General features: G+C 48.0%; 1 protein-coding gene across 8 annotated transcripts in view; it reads left to right on the forward strand.

Annotated features, from left to right (window-relative positions):
* Nucleotides 1–16,694, forward strand: part of FAM193A (family with sequence similarity 193 member A) — a 196,464-nt gene that overhangs the window by 79,812 nt on the left and 99,958 nt on the right. For all 8 annotated transcript variants that reach the window (XM_034958217.4, XM_034958216.4, XM_063603489.1 and 5 more), the window contains exons 3-5: nt 10,012–10,145; nt 11,166–11,333; nt 15,697–15,931. In XM_034958217.4, coding sequence (XP_034814108.2) covers nt 10,012–10,145; nt 11,166–11,333; nt 15,697–15,931 — 537 coding nt within the window. The remainder of the gene's footprint in view (nt 1–10,011; nt 10,146–11,165; nt 11,334–15,696; nt 15,932–16,694) is intronic.

A 16,694-nucleotide genomic window follows, 5' to 3' on the forward strand; every position in this document is an offset into this window, starting at 1 on the left:
TACCAGCCTGTTTGTTATCAACAGCCTTGCATTTGTACCAGCTTGTTTTGGTTTCTTAAGGTGGAAGTTTACATCATTTTATTTGAGACCTTTCTTCTTTTCTAATTTGTTTAATTCTATACATTTCTTTTAAAATTTGCACCAATCACACAGGATCTATAAATTTCTGTCTAAGCATTCCTTTAGCTGCATCCCACAAATTCTGGTATGTTTTTCATTCTACTCAAAATATTTTATAATTGCCTTTATTATGATTTGTTCATTGACCCATGTTTTGTTCAGAAGTATGTTTTTATTTTATTATTTATTTATTTTTTTTGAGATGGAGCCTCACTCTGTCACCAGGCTGGAGTGCAGTGGTGCGATCTCGGCTCACTGCAACCTCTGCCTCCCGGGTTCAAGCAATTCTCCTGCCTCAGTCTCCCAAGTAGCTGGGACTACAGGCGTGCGCCACCACGCCCAGGTAATTTTTGTATTTTTTGTAGAGACAGGGTTTCACCATGTCGGCCAGGATGGTCTTGATCTCCTGACCTCGTGATCTGCCGGCCTCGGCCTCCGAAAGTGCTGGGATTACAGGCAAGAGCCACCATGCCCGGCCTATTTTATTTTTTTAGGCAGAGTCTCAGTCTGCGCCCAGGCTGGAGTGTAGTGGCGCAATCTCAGCTCACTGCAACCTCTGCCCGCTCTGGTTCAAGCGATTCTCCTGCCTCAGCCTTCTGAGTAGCTGGGATTACACGTGCACACCACCATGCCCGGCTAATGTTTGTATTTTAGTAGAGACAGTGTTGCCCAGGCTGGTCTCGAACTCCTGAGCTTGCGCAATCCGCCCGCCTCAGCCTCCCAAAGTGCTTGGGTTAAGGCTTGAGCCACCGCGCCCGGCCGAAACTTCTAAATGTAACTATGGATTGGTATATTTATTTCAATTTCTACTTTAGGTATTTTGAGCTCTGTTGTTATTTACCATTTAGCACTATTATTTCTAATTGTTGAATTAATGCCACCACCATCATCATCAGCATCAGCATCTCCCTCTTTGTTGTTACTAATCCTTGTTGTGAAGCAAACTTTGTCTTATACTGAGAGCCACCTAGCCTTTTTTCATTAGTGTGTACATGGAATATGGCTTCCCAACCTTTCTTTTTAACCTGTCTTTATCATCTCTTGTAGCTTAGGAGCTCTTGCCTTTTTAAAGTCCAGTCTGACCTTCTCTGCTAATAATTGTAGTATTTACACTCTTTCCATTTAATGTAATTAGTGATCTGTTTGGGTTTAAACATACCATCTTGCATTTTTTCTCCTGTTTTTCCCATCTGTTATTTGTTACTCTTCTTTTAAATGAATTGAATTGTTTTTTTTTTTGAAACAGGGTCTCACTCTGTTGCCCAGGCTGGAGTGCAGTGGCGAGTGATCTCTGCTCACTGCAAGCTCCACCTTCCAGGTTCACGCCATTCTCCCACCTCAGCCTCCCAAGTAGCTGGGACTACAGGCACCCGCCACCACACCCAGCTAATTTTGTTTTTGTATTTTTAGTAGAGACAGGGTTTCACCATGTTATTAGCCAGGATGGTCTTGATCTCCTGACCTCATGATCTGCCTGCCCTGGCCTCCCAAAGTGCTGGGGTTACAGGTGTGAGCCACCACGCCTGCCCAGTGAATTGAATATTTTAAGTGGCTGGGCGTGGTGGCTCTCGCCTGTAACCCCAGCACTTTGGGAGGCTGAGGCGGGCGGATTACTCAAGCTCAGGAGTTCGAGACCAGCTTGAGCAACACGAAGAAACCCCGTCTCTGCTAAAATACAAACATTAGCCGGGTGTGGTGGCACATGCCTGTAATCCCAGCTACTCAGGAGGCTGAGGCTGGAGAATTGCTTGAACTCAGGAGGTGGAGGTTTCAGTGAGCTGAGATCGTGCCACTGCACTCGAGCCTGGGCGACAGAGCGAGACTCCATCTCCAAAAAAAAAAAAATTAAAGAAAAAAAAGAATATTTTTTGACCCATGTATTGGTCAGAAGTATGTTTTGATTTTATTTTATTTTATTTTATATATATATATATATTTTTTTTTTTTTTTTTTTTTTTGAGATGGAGTCTCACTCTGCTCCCAGGCTGGAGTGTAGTGGTGCCATCTCAGCTCACTGCAACCTCTGCCTCCCGAGTTCAAGCAATTCTCCTGCCTCAGCCTCCCGAGTAGCTGGGATTACAGGCGCCCACCACCGCACCTGGCTAATTTTTGTATTTTTAGTAGAGGCGGGGTTTCACCATCTTGGCCAGGCTGATCTCGATCTCCTGACCTCGTGATCCACCTGCCTCGCCCTCCCAAAGTGCTGGGATTACAGGCGTGAGCCACCGCGTCTGGCCTGTGAATATTTTAAACTCTTTCATTTTGTCTCCTGTTGACCTTACTACCTATATTTCTTTTTGTTTTATAATTTTTTAGCTATAGCTTCCACTTTTCAGCCTCTACTCTCAAAGAATAGTATACCACTTCACATGTAGTGTAAGTACCTTACAGTAGTATACTTGGAGCGCCACCATTTCTGGTGCTAATGTAGTCGTGTGTTTTTCTTACATGTATTATACACCTCAGCATACATTGTCATTTTTTTCCTTGCTTTAAATAGCGAATTATCTTTTTAAAAGACCTTATAAATAAGTTCTTGACCCACATCTTTATCATGTGTGGTGCTCTCCATTCCTTTGTGTAGATCCACATTTTCATTTGGTATTATTTTCCCTGTCTCAAGAACTGCCTTTAACATTTCCTGTAGGCCAAGGTAGCTTCTGTTTGAAAGCTTTTATTTTGCCTTTGTTTTAAAAAGATATTTCTGTTTGGAATTTGAGGTTGTTGGTCATTTCTTTCGTGGCCTCTCCAGTTTGTGATGAGAAACATACTCGTTTTCCTCTCTGTGCTTCTGAAATTTGCACTTTGTCACTGGTTTTCAGCAGTTTGACTGTGATGGGCCTCAGTGTGCTTTGCTTTGTGTTTAGTGTGCTTTGGGTTAATTGAGCTTGCAGTGAGTGTGGGCTTACATAGTGTGAATTTATAGTTTCATCAAATTTAGAAATATTTCAAGTATTTCTTCACATAGTCCCCTTTTTTTCTGGGATGTTAGACATCTTGAGTTTGTCCTACAAATGCTTTGTCCATTTTTTCAGTCTTCTCTGTGCTTCATTTTGGATTTATTTATTTATTTATTTATTTATTTAGAGACAGTCTTGCCCTGTCGCCCAGGCTGGAGTGCAATGGTGCGATCTCGGCTCACTACAACCTCTGCCTCCTGGGTTCAAGTGATTCTCCTGCCTCAGCATCCTGAGTAGCGGGGATTACAGGTGCCCGCCACCATGCCCGGCTTTTTTTTTTTTTTTTTTTTTTTTTGAGACGAAGTTTTGCTCTTGTTGCCCAGGCTGAAGTGCAATGGTGTGATCTCGTCTCACTGCAACCTCCTCCTCCTGGGTTCAAGTGATTCTCCTGCCTCAGCCTCCTGAGTAGCTGGGATTACAGGCATGTGCCACCACACCTGGCTAATTTTGTATTTTTAGTAGGGACAAGGTTGGTCCATGTTGGTCAGGCTGGTCTCGAGCTCCTGACCTCAGGTGATCCGCCCACCCTCGGCCTCCCAAAGTGTTGCGATTACAGGTGTGAGCCACTGCGCCTGGCCAATTTTTGTATTTTTTTGTAGAGGTGGGGTTTCACCATGTTGGTCAGACTGGTCTCGAACTCCTGACCTCAGGTGATCCACCTGCCTTGGCCTCCCAAAATGCTGGGATTATAGGCGTGAGCCACCGCGTCTGGGCTGGATTATTTTTATTGCCTGTGTTCAGGTTTATTGGTATTCTGATCTGCTTAATCTGCCAAGTCTGTTTAGTGTATTTTTTTCTTTTATGTCTTATTTCTCAGCTCTGGAAGTTTCATTTGGTTTATTTATTTATTGACATCTTCAGTTTCTCTTCCCATCGTGTTTATTTTTCCTCTGTTTCTTGAACATATGGAGTTTCTTTATAATTGCCAATTTCAGATTCTTGACTGTTAGTTGTATCATCTCTATTTTTGGGGGGATCTGTTTCTTTTTTTCTTTTTTATTTTTTTGAGACGGAGTCCTTAGCATGTCACCCAGGCTGGACTGCAGTGGTGTAATCTCGGCTCACTGCAACCTCCGCCTCCTGGGTTCAAACGATTCTCCTGCTTCAGCCTCCTGAGTAGCTGGGATTACAGGCACGTGCCACCATGCTAATTTTTGTATTTTTGTATTTTTAGTAGAGCTAAAAATACTAATTTTTGTATTTTTAGTAGAGATGGGGTAATTTTTGTATTTTTAGTAGAGATGGGGTTTCCTCATGTTGGCCAGGCTGCTCTTGAATTCCTGACCTCAGGTGGTCCGCCCGCCTCTGCCTCCCAAAGTGCTGGGATAATAGGCGTGAGCCACCATGCCTGGACTGGGGAATTTCTTTCTTTCTTTCTTTTATTTTTTTGAGACAATGTCTCTCTCTGTCACCCAGGCTGGAGTGCCGTGGCACGATCTAGTCTCACTGCAACCTCCCCTCCCCTTCCTCGGTTCAAACAATTCTCCTGCCTCAACCTCTGGAGTGGCTGGGATTGCAGGCTTGTGCCTCCATGCCTGGCTACATTTTGTATTTTTAGTAGAGTTGGGATTTTGCCATGTTGGTCAGGCTGGTCTCGAACACCTGACCTCAAGTGATCCACTCGCCTCATCCTCTGAAAGTGCTGGGATTACAAGCGTGAGCCACTGCACCTGGCCTGGGGGATCTGTTTCTATTGATTGGCTTTTCCTCCTTCTTAGGAGTCATTGTCCTGCTTTTGGTTTCGTTACTGGATGCTGGACATTGTGAATTTTACATTGTTAATTGCTAGATTTTGTTATTTTTCTTTTAAATTGTGTTAGACTTGGGTGAAACATGACTGAGGTTAAATCTGTATATGATGAGTGCTATAATGGGACACATTTAAGGATTTAATATGTAGTCATCATGTACCCTATTTTAAGACTTCCTTCATGTCTTGTCTCCAGGAAATGTTGCTTTCCCAAGTTCTTGATTGCTTTTCTGAGTGTACTGCGTTCCAGCCATGATGATAGGCACTGATGTACCATAGTGAGCAAGTAGATAGGTTCTGGCTCTCAGGAACTGATATTCCAGTGTTGAAGACACATAAAAAAACAAGAACACAGTAGAACACCAGGATTTCAGATAGCAGTTTAATAGAGGAGATTAACTGGGGTGTTTGGGTTGATGGGTAAGCTAGAGCTCAGGAGATGGGCACCGCGCTCATAATCAGAACAAACACATTTTTAACATAAAGAATAATTAGCAAGTGGCAGGGTGTGGTAGCTCATGCCTGTAATCCAGCACTCTGGGAGGCTGAGGCAGGCGGGATCGCCTGAGGTCAGGAATTGGGAGACCAGCCTTGTCAACGTGGTGTAACCCCGTCTCTACTAAAAATACAAAAATTAGCCAGGAGTGGTGGTGGGCTCCCGTAATCCCAGCTACTCAGGAGAATCGTTTGAACCCAGGAGGCGGAGTTTTCAGTGAGCCGATATCACAGCATTGCACTCCAGCCTGGGCAAGAAGACTGCAACTCCGTCTCAAAAAAAAAAAAATAATAATAATAATTAACAAGTAGCGACAGGTCAGCCACCCAGATCTGTGAAGTGAATGCTAAAGAATATGGCCGGGGCAGATTTAGGGAGCAGCCACTAACGGGAGCTTAGGGAGGGGACTCAAGAAAGGAACAAACTTGGAAGAGGCCCTGACATGGAGGGGGTGTCATTATGCCCCACTGGGTAGCAGAGAGGCTCCCTGAGGTCCTGCAGGCTGGGACTGAGTGCTGGAGAGTGCATGCCTCTCAGTCCCCCACACACCACTGATGAGGAGCTGCCTCAGGGTAAGAGCAAGATGAGAAAAGCACAGGAACCTGGAGGGAGACCCCTTCTTCTTCACCGTCCCTGTAGTACCCTCCACCCACAGGACCACACATTGTACCTACCTGCTGGCAGAGGAGAAATGTTTACAGGGTGCAGCTCCTTCATTGTAAGTGTGGCGAAGAAGGGTGGATTTGGAGTTGAGAGGCAAAAAATTAATTGACTCAACCAGCCTCCCTGAGTAGGTGATCTTTTTGCTGAGGCCTGATGGGACAGTATTCTACAGTCTACCAGAAGCCAATCAGAGGCTCACTGGCTAAGGGTACGAGGCAAAGGGAGCAAGGGCAGTGACTTAAAAGCAGAACTTTGACCTGAGCAACCTTGAAAGCTGTGGTAAGAAATACAGTGTTTGCTCCTAAGTGAAGTGGAGGAGAACAGAGGTTTTATGTAGGGAGCTCTGTGATCTCACTCTGCTGCTGCTTGGAGAATGGATGATTAGTACATACGGAAATAGGTGTGCCACTAGAGAGAGCCAGTGCAGCTGTGCAGGCAAGAGGTAGGTGATGATGGCTTAGACTGGGTTGGAAGCAGCGGAGGAAGAATGGGTGGATTGTGGAGGTGTTTGGGATTGAGGTGGAGTGGACAACTTTGCTGTTAGATGGGCGTGGGATGGAGGAGAGCGTGAACCTCGCTTGTTGAAGGGAACGGACTCGCTTAGGGAACAGCCTCTTCTACCACTGCCCTCTCCTTGCCCTACCATGCCTCTTCAATCAGAACTCCATGGCCTTCCAGCCACTTTTGGTATTGGAATAGCCACATTTTCAGGTACTCAGGTCCAGTCTACATAAAAACCTAAATGTGGCTTAGTGTGGTGGCTCACGCCTGTAATCCCAGCACTTTGGGAAACGAAGGTGGGCGGATCACTTGAGCTCAGGAGTTTGAGACCAGCCTGAGCAACATGGCGAAGCCCTGTGTCTACCAAAAATACGAAAAATTAGCCAGGTGTGGTGGTGCATGCCTTTGGTCCCAGCTACTCAGGAGGCTGAGGTGAGACGATTGCTTGAGCCTGGGAGGCGGAGGTTGCAGTGAGCTGAGGTTGCACCACTGCACTCCAGCCTGGGTGATAGAGCGAGACCCTGTCTCCAAAAAAAAAAAAAACCTAAATGTCTCATCTAATTAATTCAAAGCCTCTTCCCCTCATGTTAAGTGATGGCAGGAGTCCCCAAGGGCAGAGGGCGGTGGTGTATGTCCTCCTTCCTTATGCCTGTCCTGTTCCTCCAGGATGGAGAAGGGGCACTGGAGCGGAGACTTGGGGGTCTTTGTTCTCTGCTGGGTTGTCTAGGTTCTTTTTGGCCCACTAGCACTAGGCCTGTGGTCCTAATGGGTGGCCCAGTGGTTGCTGGCTCTTTCTTGTTGGTGGCGGGGGTGCTGCTTTAGCATGCTCAGGCTGCTGCAACAAAATACCATGGGCTAGGCTGCTTGTAAACAGCAGACATTTATATCTTATAGTCTGGAGGGCTGGAAGGTCTAAGATCAAGGTGCTGGCAGATTGGTGCCTGGGAAGGGCCGAGCTTTGGTTCATAGCTGGTGCCCTCTCACTGTCCTCGTGCGGTGGAAGGACGTGGCAGCTCTCTGGGGCCTTCTTTATAAAAGGACACTAATTCCATTCACGAAGACTCCGTCCTCATGACCTAATCACCACCTAAAGGCCCTACTTCCTGATACATTACCTTAGGGGTTAAAATTTCAACTTATGAACGGGGGCGGGCGGGGGCACAAACATTCAGAACAGAGCAAAACATTCAGACCTTTGGGCACTTCTGAGACCTTGGTAGGGACTTCGTGCTGGACTGTCTAGTGGAAACTGTGTGACACAACCAGCCTGCCCCCAACCCCCTACCACTGCCGTCCCGCACTCTGCCCACCTTCCCTCATGGTGTAATTCTGGGGTCTGCTTCCCCAGCAGGACCTTTTTGGGGTGGAATTCTTTCAGGATGACACAAGCTCTTACCCTCCTGTGTGCTGGCGGCAGCTGAGCTGGGTCCCCTGCTGTCTTTTTTTTTTGAGACGGAGTCTTGCTTTGTCACCAGGCTGGAGTGCAGTGGCGCGATCTCGGCTCACTGCAAGCTCTGCCTTCCGGGTTCAAGCAGTTCTCCTGCCTCAGCCTCCCGAGTAGCTGGGACTACAGGCGAGCGCCACCACACCCAGCTAATTTTTGTGCTTTTTTAGTAGAGACAGGGTTTCACCATGTTGGCCAGAAGGGTCTCGATCTCTTGACCTCGTGATCTGCCCGCCTTGGCCTCCCAAAGTGCTGGGATTACAGGCGTGAGCCACTGCGCCCGGCCGGTCCCCTGCTGTCTTAATCCTCTGCCCACTTAGCAACGCTCAGGCTTTTCTGCTGCAGGGTCTTACCTGCAAGGCCTGCACCAGTGTCTGTGTGCCCCAACTCCACAGCACCTGCCACAGGCCCTTGGGAGTTTCCTTGTGCTTGGCTCAGCAGCAGACTGGGGTGGTGCAAGCATCTGAACAGACCTTGCCAAGTCCAGCCCAGGGTGAGCCCCAGGCTCCTTGCCACAGGCCACCACCCGTCTCTCTGGGGGCTTGTCTCAGTGGCTTCATGCTTGACTGGGGGAGGGGTTGGTGAGGAGAGCACACTTTTCCTTGTGGGGACCAGAGTGGGAATAGTGCAATACTCAGGACTTAGGTGAATTCCTTTCTGGAAGTCTCTCTTGTGACTGTATGTCTTTTCCTTATGCTGTGGGGGTCAGGGGGACGCAATGATTATGGAGCTGGCAGCCCCTGTCATGAGCCTGGGGAAGGCTCTCTAGCACCCTGCATCACCCTGTGGGCACCCTCAGCTCTGAGACCTGAGCCCTGAGCCCCTGTTCCCAAGGAGCAGAGTCCTTCTCAGGGCCTCTTCTAGAAGGAGCCTTGGTGCCGATGGAAGGGTAACTGAGCGGGAGGAGAAACCTAGGGTTGTGTTGTGTTCTCCAGTTGTTGTTGGTGAAATCCTTTTGGCGTGGGACATAGGAAGGTCTTTGCCCAGTGTTCTCTCTCTTTTTTTTTTTTGAGACCAAGTCTCGGTCTGTTTCTCAGGCTGGAGTGCGGTGGCGCGATCTCGGCTCACTGCAACCTCAGCCTCCCGAGTAGTTGAGATTACAGGCGTGCCCCACCATGCCTGGCTAATTTTTGTGTATTTAGAAGAGACGGATTTCACCGTGTGGGTCAGGCTGGTCTTGAACTCCTGACCTCAGGTGATCCGCCTGCCTCGGCCTCCCAAAGTGCTGGGATTATAGGCGTGAGCCACTGCCCCCAGCCAAGTGTTCTCTTTCTTAAGCCTCCTTGTTCCTCAGAGCAGGCAGTGCAGGCTATGGGATTCCCCAGGACGGAGAGGCCTCTGCCCCGGCTGCTTGATGCAAGGCTCAGAGAGGCCACTAGGTTTCTACCATGTGCTGTCTCAGGCAACCGTGGGCATATCACTTTCCAGAGGTGCCCACTGAGGTGGTCATTGTGTGTGCTGATTAGGACACTGGGAGTAAAACTGTTCCTTTTTAAATTTAATATAAATTAATTTTTAAACTTTTTTTAAAAATTTAAATAGAGATGAGGTCTTGCTGTGTTACCCAGGCTGGTCTCAAACGTCTGGGCTCAAGTGGTCCTCCCATCTCAGTTTCCCAAAATGGTGGGATTACAGGCGTGAACCGCCATGCCCAGCCGAATTGTTTCCTTTTTGTGTGTATGTGTGTGTCTGTGTGACAATGTCTCTGTCACCCAGACAGGAGTGCAGTGGGGCATGATCACAGCTGACTATAGCCTCAACTTCCCAGGCTCAAGTGATCCTGTCACCTCAGCCTCCTGGGTAGCTGGGACTACAGGCGGGCACCAACACGCCCGGCCTATTTTTTGTATTTCTTGTAGCAGTGGTGTTTCACCATGTTGCCCAGCGATCCACCCACCTCAGACTCCCAAAGTGCTGAGATTACAAGTGTGAGCTACTGTATCTGGCCAAGATAGTTTCTTTTCAATGTTTAGGTTTTACAGTTTTTTAAAAGGCATTTTTCCTGAACAGTTAATAAAAAATTGATGCCTTGAACATTTTAACATAACTGGTCTATTCTGTTCTCTTTTTAAAACAGAGCCAAGATTTTCTTCTTCACTCCTCGCTTGGTGGCTCCCAGCCGGAGGCCGGCAGTGGTGGGAGGCTCGCTCTGGGCGCACAGACGCTGCCTTCAGACACCGCATGCTCGTGCGAGGCCTGCAGTGAGCGCAGGTATGTGACGTGTGTGCCACGTTGCTCACACCTGTCCACAATGACATGCAGACCTGCATATTGGAGCTGGACCGAGAAACTGGGCTAATGTGACAGACAGCAACAAGAGTAAGGCAGTTGCTTCGCTATTGAGAGAAAGAACCATATGAGTAAGACAAAAACTGTTGCTCTTGAGGAACTGGCACTAGGAAGCATCCTCAGAACAAGAGAAGGAGGAGTCCTTAAATAATCAGAATCTAAGAGCAGCCTCAGTGAATGAGAGGAGCGATGGGGGAGAGCCTGACTGGCTGCTGCTCAGTGGCTGAGGGGAGAGCCCCGGAGCTCATCTTTTTTTTTTTTTTTTTTTTTTTTTTTTGAGACAGGGTCTGGCTCTGTCCCCCAGGCCGGAGGGCAGTTGCGTGATCTCCGCTCACCACAACCTCCGCCTTCCAGGCTCAAGTGATCCTCCCACCTCAGTCCCGGTATCTGGGACTACAGGCGCGCACCACCATGTCGGGCTAATTTTTGTATATTTTATAGAGATGGGGCTTCACCATGTTGCCCAGGCTGGTCTCAAACTCCTGGACTCAAACGATTAGCCCGTCTTCACCTCCCAGAGTGCTGGGATTACAGGCATGAGCCACCATGCCCAGCCCAGGAGCACATCTAAAAATGCTCTGTGCTCTGGCTCAGGAAGGAATGCATGTAGCCAAGTGGGGGCCAAAGGGTGGGGGCAAAGCTGCCCATTAGGTACCTTGGAGGTGAAGGCCAGGTCAGCAGTGGGGATGTGGGTACCCTAATTGTGGACATTAGCCACAGACGCTCCTGTCATCTGTGCAGTGGCTAAGATCTTACGCAGAGTGCACCCTAGGAGCTGTGCTGGGGATGCCATCACCCCCCTGCACTGACAGTAGCCTGATTGCCGGCTCCTGGGAGCTGGGCAAGGTGCAAGAGCCTGGGAGGTCCTCTGAGGACAGTGTGCTAGGTGAGGAAGGGCAGCAGATTGTGGTGACTTTCTAACCTTCCTGTGTTGTCTCACAGAGAAATTTCGGCAGAGGCGGACCGGGAACCTCAGCAGCTGCAGAACTACTGGTCAGAAGTGCGCTACACGGTGCGCTGCATCTACCGCCAGGCAGGAACCCCGCTGGCAGATGACCAGGACCAGTCTCTGGTGCCTGACAAGGAGGGAGTGAAGGAGCTCGTGGATAGGTACATACTGCCCTTTCCTGTTGTGGCCCCATGCAAACCCCTGCCCTCCCCGCAGCACTTGGAGCCACTCCTTTCAGGATGGGCTTTCCTTACAGTGCTCAGCTGGGTTTGCTTAGCCTTTGGTGCCTGTCAAGACTGCAGCAGATGAACTGGCAAAAGTGAGCCCCCTAGGTCAAACGTCTTGAATTTTTCTGATTTCGATGAAACGCTATTGCCTGTATAATTACACAAGAAATGTTTCTGTCACTTGTTTGTGTGAAGACTGATAATAATACCTTCCTTTTTGAGTCCCCCTGTGCCAGGGATGATGCAGAGTACTTTTACAAGCACTCTTGCCTTTATCAACCCAAGGAGAAAGGCCGAGTTAGCCCATTTATGAAGTGAAAAAATGGGGGCTCTGTGAGGTTGGGTAGCTTGTGTATGTGTCTGTGGCTCATGGGGCCGAGACAGCTGAGGCGTGCCTGGCCGTGTGGCTGTCTCATGATGCCGCAGCCATTCTTCAGCAGATACCTTATGCTCAGTAACCACACAGAATTTGAGGTGGCCATAATTTTTATTCTTCCTTATAGTTTTATGTAACTTTTTTTTTTTTTTTTTTTTTTTTGAGATGGAGTCTTGCTCTGTCAGCCAGGCTGTAGTCCAATGGCGTGATCTTGGCTCACTGCAACCCCTGCCTCCCGCATTCAAGCTGTTCTTATGTCTCAGCCTCCAGAGTAGCTGGGATTACAGGTGCCCACCACCATGCCCGGCTAATTTTTGTATTTTTAATAGAGATGGGGTTTCACCATGTTGGTCAGGTTGGTCTCTAACATAATCCACCTGCCTTGACCTCCCAAAGTGCTGGGATTACAGGCGTGAGCCACTGCGTCCGGCAACATAACATATTTTTATGTTTTTTGAAATGTTTCAAATGAAAGCAACATATTTGAGATGGCCATTTCATGGGTTGATTCTCATTTGGGTTTCTTTCTCACATTTTGAATGCAGCACATTTGGGAGGCTTTTTTTTTTTTTTTTTTTTTTTTTTTTTTTCAGATGGAGTCTCACTCTGTCGCCCAGGCTGGTGTGCGGTGGTGTAATCTCAGCTCACTGCAACCTCTGCCGCCTGAGTTCAAGTGATTCTCCTGCCTCAGCCTCCTGAGTAGCTGGGATTACAGGCGCCTGCCACTGTGCCCAGCTAATTTTTTTTTTTTTGAGACGATGTCTCGCTCTGTCACCCAGGCTGGAGTGCAGTGGCGCAATCTGGGCTCACTGCAAGCTCTGCCTCCTGGGGTCACGCCGTTCTCCTGCCTCAGCCTGTCGAGTAGCTGGGACTACAGGCACCCACTACCACGCCCAGCTAATTTTTTGTATTTTTAGTAGAGATGGGGTTTCACCATGTTAGCCAGGATGGTCTTGATCTCCTGACCTTGTGATCTTCCCACCTCGGCCTCCCAAAGTGCTGAGATTACAGGTGTGAGCCACCACACCCGGCTGCGCCCAGCTAATTTTTGTATTTTTAGTAGAGACAGGGTTCACCATCTTGGCCAGGCTGGCCTTGAACTCCTGACCTTGTGATCCACCTGCCTCAGCCTCCCAAAGTGTTGGGATTGCAGGCGTGAGCCACCGCGCCCCGCCGGGAGTTTTATAAACTGATGTTTGCTGTGCAGTAGATTCTTTCCTGGAGGCAGGGATAGTGATTAGCCATAGATTAGGTTAACTCATTGAATTCAGCCAAGTATGTTCAGGGTTTGACCTGTGAGCCACTGGTATTGCATGAGGTCCCTCTCTGTGGTATGTGCTTTTATTAGAAGTTAGGTTTCCAGCCAAGCATGGTGGCTCACACCTGTAATCCCAGCACTTCGGGAGGATTGCTTGGGCCCAAGAGTTCAAGACTAGCCTGGGCAACATAGTGACTTGTCTCTACACAAAATTAAAAAAATTAGCCAGGTGTGGTGAAGCACACTTGTGGTCCCGGTTGCTTGGGAGGCTGAGGCAGGAGGAGCTCTTAAGCCCAGGAGTTCGGTGCTGCACTGAGCTAGGATCGCTCCACTGCACACCAGCCTGGGCAACAGAGTAAAATCCAAAGAAAAACACAAAAAAACAACAAAGTTCGGTTTCCTAGTGAGTATTAGGAAAAAATGTATAACCTTCACGTCAAACCCATGACTTCACAGCTTATTAACATTGCAACTTCAGTACTTTAGAGTAGCAGCCAGTGTGTGGTTGATGTGCCCGCATCTGTTGAATGTGTGTGTGAGTTAGCGAATGAGCTTCCTAGCTTCTTCAGCATATTGCTGTCTCTCTTTTTTTTTTTGAGACGGAGTCTCGCTCTGTCACCCAGGATGGAGTGCAGTGGCGCAGTCTTGGCTCACTGCAAGCTCCGCCTGGCGGGTTCATGCCATTCTCCTGCCTCAGCCTCGCGAGTAGCTGGGACTACAGGCGCCTGCCACCATGCCCGGCTAATTTTTTGTATTTTTAGTAGAGACAGGGTTTCACTGTGTTAGCCAGGATGGTCTCAATCTCGCCTCCCGAAGTGCTGGGATTATAGGCGTGAGCCACTGCACCCTGCCCCGCTGCCTTCTTTTTATATAACTTAAAAAAAAAATCTGTTTGCAAAAGTATCGCATGGTTATTTCCTTAAATTTATAAAATACAGAAATAGACAAAAAAAAAAAAAAAAAAGATCTAAGTTCGACATGCTAAGAGAACAGTGACGTGGGTGTCCAGTCTGCTTCTAAGTTTGGTTGTCTCTGTCAAAATTTGACCTTCTGTGGCTTTATTTTAACAGATGAAATGCATTCTGTTTCAGAGGACAGTTTTTTATACTAGTAGTTGAAATGACAGTTGTCATGCTCAAAAAATTAATGTCTGTCTGAAATGTACTAACCATAATAGGAATCCCATCCATCTACACTATTTTTTTAATCCACATTTTCCATAAGGCTTCACATGTTCCATTGCAAGATTTTACTTGGCACTTGTCTTTTATAGCCTAGGTAATATGGCAATTTAAAAATAGAACAGGTGACAACTTTCTTTTCTTTTGACATAATATGGTATGTAGGTGAAAGGATTTACTATGTAAAATCCAGGAGCTGTAGTTTAATACATTTTACAACTCATTTCTGTTAGAGTGATGAACTCAAACTGGTTTCTCCTGGTGATGGGTTATGGACGAATTTTTGTTATTACATCAGTGGTTTTAGGTTTCCATCTAGAGGCTCCTGGATTAAAATACAATTAAATTTAACCATAGCAATGCCAGTACTGTAGAATACGTTTTAAAATGTGCATTATCGGCCGGGCGCGGTGGCTCACGCCTGTAGTCCCAGTACTTTGAGAGGCCAAGGCGGGCGGATCACAAGGTCAGGAGATCGGGACCATCCTGGCTAACATGGTGAAACCCCGTCTCTACTAAAAATACAAAAAATTAGCCGGGCGTGGTGGCGCGCACCTGTAGTCCCAGCTATTCGGGAGGCTGAGGCAGGAGAACTGTGTGAACCCAGAAGGTGGAGCTTGCAGTGAGCCGAGATCACACCATTGCACTCCAGCCTGGGCAACAGAATGAGACTCCATCTCAAAAAAAAAAAAAAGGTGGATTATCATACACATTTGTGTCAAAAATAATGGATTATCCCAAAGTTTGGCCTGAAATTCATGAAAATGCTCATTGCATTTGTGGCTTAGTCATGGGGCGTGTATTTTTTTTCCTACTCTTCAGCCTACAAATTTTATTTTACACACCTTTATTGCTTTTTTGGTGGGATAATTGTTAAAAAAAAAAAGATAAACTGTGTCTAAAGTTTCCTCTTTTGATAAGCCTAATACAAACCCATTTGGATTGTACACTGAACTTCTAGAAAGAAGGAAAGAGCAGGCTGCCGCAAATCTGCAGCCAGGTGGCACCTCTCCTGGGATCTAGTGCTTTTTACTTGTTAACATATAAGCCTTTAAAGGAGTTGTCCCCAGCCTCGTGTCTGAGCATGTTCGTCTGGGGCCAGCTGCTGAGAAGTGGTAGCGTGCTTTTCCAGCTGTGTGAGTTTACGCAAGTCACCCAACCTGTGTGGGCCAAAATGTCCCCTCTGTAAAGCAGGCACTGAACCCACACACAGCGAACTGAATTAGTGCACGTGCACGGACAGTGCTGTACAGAGAAAGCTCAATAAATGTCACTTCCTGTTCCCTAGTGACACTCTGTGCCCCGGATTCCCCATCCATTAGGTGGGGTGATTGTGCTTCTCACAGGTGGTTATGAGGAAGGTGACTGTGTGGTCATCTAGAGGTGGTCACCTGTGGAAGGGCTTCAGAAAAGATGCTCACTGACATCAGAGCACCCATGGGCCCTGGTGGGCAGGCCCTGGTGACCCTCTTCTTTGTGCAGGCTCTGCGAGAGGGACCCCTACCAGCTGTACCAGCGTCTGGAACAGCAAGCTCGAGAGTATGTGCTGGAGATGAAGGTCCGCCTGCTCCGGCAGCTGTCGGCTGCGGCCAAGGTGAAGGCACCATCTGGCCTGCAGGGCCCGCCGCAAGCGCACCAGTTCATCTCCCTCCTGCTTGAGGAGTACGGCGCCCTCTGCCAGGCCGCACGCTCCATCAGCACCTTCCTTGGCACTCTGGTAAGAGAGAAAACGCGTGTTTTTCTTTCTGTTTGGATGAGCTGAAGAGAAGCATGTGGCAAGAGGAAGCTTCTCACGCATGTGTGCCGACCTCGCTGTCACACCCCCACACACTGTGATAGGCCCCTCTTCTCTACGGGAGAGGACCTGTTTCCTCTCCTCTTTGTCTTTCCTCTGGACTTTGCCACTGGATAAAAGCATTGGATGGATTGATAAGCAGGTGACACCTCATGGAAGTACTGTTTGGAGGACCTTGAGGCCCAGGGAACGAGGCATGGGGGCAGTGTGAGGGGAGCACTGATGTGTGCCTTTATAAGGAGACAGAGAAATCTCCAGTGTCTTACTTAGGTTGTTCATTCTTTCGTTGCTGTAGACAGAGCTGGTATTAGGTGAAATGCCCATGAAGAGCATGAAAGCTGTAGAGAACAGCTTGTTTACCGCCCAGTGGCGTTCATTCATTCATGCAGGCATGCATGCACTCAGCAAGCCAGCACTGAGTTAAGGATCTGCTTGCAGTCTCAAGACAGGCCCTATCACCATCCTTGCCAATGGGGATCTGACAGTCCTAACAAAAGAGACACACAGATGGGTCCGGTTGCCTCAAAAGAGGAATCACTACATTGGGTGGAAGGAGCATGGTATAGAAATATGGTTACGAGTAGGCTGCGGTCAATCCTCGACAGCCTCAGTGCCCCCACGCTTTGGAAGGAGACCAGAGACAAGCCCTCAAAGCTTCCTTGACTGTTACTAATAGTCTATGGAG

This window comes from Pan paniscus, chromosome 3, assembly GCF_029289425.2.
Source record: "Pan paniscus chromosome 3, NHGRI_mPanPan1-v2.0_pri, whole genome shotgun sequence".
NCBI classification, from domain to species: Eukaryota; Metazoa; Chordata; class Mammalia; order Primates; family Hominidae; genus Pan; species Pan paniscus.